The sequence below is a fragment of the Psittacula echo genome, assembly GCF_963264785.1.
Source record: "Psittacula echo genome assembly, chromosome: 5".
Classification (NCBI taxonomy): domain Eukaryota; kingdom Metazoa; phylum Chordata; class Aves; order Psittaciformes; family Psittacidae; genus Psittacula; species Psittacula echo.
Genome location: NC_137739.1, coordinates 5,494,314 through 5,498,162, shown reverse-complemented (window position 1 = coordinate 5,498,162; position 3,849 = coordinate 5,494,314). Strand labels below are relative to the sequence as shown.

Here is a 3,849-nt window from a genome sequence, read left to right as displayed (position 1 = left end):
GAAAGGTGATGGGCAGAGTTGGAAGGCAAATGCCTAACATTCAGAGGGTAGTTTTCAACATCTCTAAATGCTGTCTTTTCTTTGTGTTCAGTTTGTGCTTGTGTTTTGTTTTGAGCAGGTGAGCTGAGGCACTGAGCGGGGACAGCCAGACCCATGGAGCACATGGAGATGGGGACCAGCATCGCGATGAGCAGCAAAAGGAAAACGAGGAGATGTACTATAAAAAGTGAGAGGAAGGCTTGTCTCTGAGCCAGAGGGACTCCTGCACACGGGCACCTAACTTCATGACTCCCTCTCCAAGATACCAGAGACCTGATGATGCGGGACCAGCCTCAGCCATCCAGGCTTTGGTAGCATCCCCTGGCTGGTGGCTGCCAAGTGCGTTGGGCACCAAGATCCACTTTGTCCACAGACACTTTCCCCCTGTCTCCATGCCATGAGGAGAAGGGAGAGGCGAGCGGAGCTGCCGACGAAGCACTAGCCCACGTCTGCCCAGCCCTTGTCCCACTCCCCACTTCCAGCAGATCAGGAACCCCTTCTCTGCGCTGTCCTTCCAGATGGCAGGTCGCCGGTGGGCTGCGACGTCAGCCCTCTGCGTGTGCGTGGCAGCCGTGTCCCTGCTGCACACCGGCGGGGTGCGGGCAGACTGCTGGCTCATCGAGGGGGACAAGGGCTTCGTGTGGTTGGCCATCTGCAGCCAAAACCAGCCCCCCTATGAGTCCATCCCCCAGCAGATCAACAGCACCATCGTGGACTTGCGGCTGAACGACAACAAGATCAAGAGCGTGCAGTACGCTTCGCTCAGCCGCTTCGGCAACCTGACATACCTCAACCTGACAAAGAACGAGATCTCCTACATCGAGGATGGTGCCTTTTCAGGACAGTTCAACCTCCAGGTGCTGCAGCTGGGTTACAACCGACTGAGGAACCTCACTGAGGGCATCCTCCGGGGCCTGGGGAAGCTGGAGTACCTCTATCTCCAGGCCAACCTCATTGAGTCCATCACCCCCAATGCCTTCTGGGAGTGCCCCAACATAATGAACATTGACCTGTCCATGAACAGGATCCAGAGACTTGACAGCAACACTTTTCGGGGCCTAAACAAGCTCTCTGTCTGTGAACTCTACAGTAACCCCTTCTACTGCTCCTGCGAGCTCCTTGGCTTCCTGCAATGGCTGGAAGCATTCACCAACATGACACGCACCTATGACCGGATGCAGTGCGACTCCCCACCCGACTACACGGGCTACTACTTGTTAGGCCAAGGCCGGACCAGCTACCGCAATGCTCTGAGCATGCTCTCTTCCCTTTGCACTGGTGGCTCCTACACTGTGATCCCTCGTTTTATCCCTCCCAGGTACCAGGTGACCACGGTGCCCTCTGAAATCCCTTGCTCTGAGGAGGAGTGCTCCTCTGGCGATGGCACAACGCCGCAGTTCTCCCTCTTCACACCCATCGGCGAGACAGAGGTGCGCCCCAACATCCAGGTGAAGCACCTCAACCACAACTCGGCCGTCCTCACCGTGCAGATCCCCTACCCGTTCAGCAAGATGTACATCCTTTCCCAGTTCGAAAACGGCTTCTCCTCCATGATCACCAAGCTCAGGAAGAAGGAGGAGAACATCACCGTGAGCAACCTAGTAGCACAAAGGGATTACACCTACTGTGTAGTCTCCGTCCACCAATACTCCAAGTACAACCACACCTGTGTCACCATCACACCCACCAGACCCAACCGCAAGGAGCCAGTGCCCACCCCTTCCACTGCCACTCATTACATCATGACAATCCTGGGCTGTCTCTTTGGCATGGTCATTGTTCTAGGCGTTGTGTATTACTGTCTGCGGAAGAGGCGCCAGCAAGAGGAGAAGCACAAAAAGGCTGCTGGCAGCATGAAGAAGACCATCATTGAGCTGAAATACGGGCCAGAAATGGAGACCACCAGCATCACCCAGCTGTCCCAGGGACAGATGCTGGGAGGGGAGACGGTGACTCGCATCCCCTACCTGCCTTCTGCTGGTGAGGTCGAGCAGTACAAGCTGATTGACAGCAGCGAGACCCCCAAGGCCACCAAGGGCAACTACATGGAGGTGAGGACGGGTGAGCAGCCCGAGAGGAGAGACTGCGAGCTGTCCCTGCCGCCGGACACCCAGAGCTCTGTGGCCGAGATCTCCACCATTGCCAAGGAGGTGGACAAGGTGAACCAGATCATCAACAACTGCATCGATGCCTTGAAATCCGAGTCCACCTCCTTCCAAGGGGTGAAGTCGGGGGCAGTCTCCACGGTGGAGCCTCAGCTGGTGCTCTTATCAGAGCAGATCCCCAGCAAGCACGGATTCCTTTCCCCTGTCTACAAGGAAAGCTACAACCACCCTCTCCAGCGACACCACAGCATGGAGGCGGCCCCCAAGCGCTCCAGCACCTCTTCCAGTGGCTCCATACGGAGCCCCAGGTCCTACCGCTCTGAGGGATCGGGCCACAAATCAGAAGCCAAATACATCGAGAAGACGTCCCCCACCACTGACACCATCCTCACTGTGACACCGGCCGCGGCCATCCTGCGGGCAGAAGCGGAGAAGATCCGTCAGTACAGTGAACACCGGCACTCGTACCCCAGCTCGCACCAAGGGGAGCAGCACGACAGCATGGTGGGGCGAAAGCCCTCCATCCTGGAGCCTCTGACCCGTCCTCGCCCCAGAGACCTGGCCTATTCCCAGCTCTCTCCTCAGTATCACAACCTGAGCTACACCTCCAGCCCAGAGTACACCTGCAAACCATCGCACAGCATCTGGGAGCGCTTCAAACTCAACCGCAAGCGGCACAAAGACGAGGAGGAGTATATGGCAGCCGGCCATGCCCTACGCAAAAAGGTCCAGTTTGCCAAAGACGAGGATCTTCACGACATCTTAGACTACTGGAAGGGCGTCTCTGCCCAGCAAAAGTCTTGAGTCCTCACACAACTCGTGACTTAACCCACTAACTGGACCAAAAGAAATCCGCAGCAGCTATTTTTATTGAGACTGTCTTTGGAAACAAAATAAAATTGAAAAAAAAAAAATTAAAAATCAATAAAAATAAAAGAGAGAACAAATTATGGGAAAAAATCTATAAATATTCTATATAATATATAAAGCGAGATGTTAAAACGGCCTCACGTTGGTGAGACACGCACCAAATCCGAACACAAACTTTACAAAGGAAACAAACTGTGGAGAGGAAAAAAAAAAAAAAAAGGTTTTGTTTCATTTCGATTTTTTAAAAAAAAAAAATCAGAAAAAAAAAGAAAAAAATTGAATATAAAAATCAAGAGAAGGAGCGGGCAGAGAGCTGAGGTCTGGCGTTCCCCAATATCGCATTGCATGAGTCCCTATTCCGTGATTTCGTGGATTCTTTGTGAACAGTTTGTGTTCTTCCTTCCTTCCCTTCCAAAATCGACAGCAACAAAAACAGCAACCAAAACCAAAAAGAGACCAGAAGGAGAATCCATCCTTTGGGCTGTTTTTGCAAACGGAGTCTTCCAGTTTAGACTTTCACTCGCTCTGAAGGCCCGTTCCCATTCTCACTCCCTGAGAGGTTTTATCACACATTGCATTGTAAACCGAAGTCGTTAATTGTACAGAGAAGATTTCTATATTTGCAATGTTTGCTGTATAATGAGAGAGAGAGAGGAGAAAAAACAAAACAATACTACATCTACTAAAAATATATATATATATCTCTATATTCACCTGTTTGTACCAGGTTTTAATCACGGATTTTAGAGAAAGAGATGGAGATTGGTTTGAAGGACTACTTTGTTGGTTGGTGCTTGGTTGGGGGATGGGATATTTTGTGGAGGGGTGGGGAATG

At 52.1% G+C, this 3,849-nt stretch overlaps 1 protein-coding gene across 1 annotated transcript; it reads left to right on the top strand.

Annotated features, from left to right (window-relative positions):
• Nucleotides 1-557: 557 nt before the first annotated feature.
• ELFN1 (extracellular leucine rich repeat and fibronectin type III domain containing 1) lies at nt 558-3,104 on the top strand (the record flags this gene model as incomplete). The annotated part of the gene is made up of 1 exon (XM_080618891.1): nt 558-3,104. One exon carries the CDS (start codon nt 558-560, stop codon nt 2,946-2,948), a length of 2,391 nt encoding a protein of 796 aa, XP_080475017.1. The 3' UTR covers nt 2,949-3,104.
• Nucleotides 3,105-3,849: the final 745 nt, after the last annotated feature.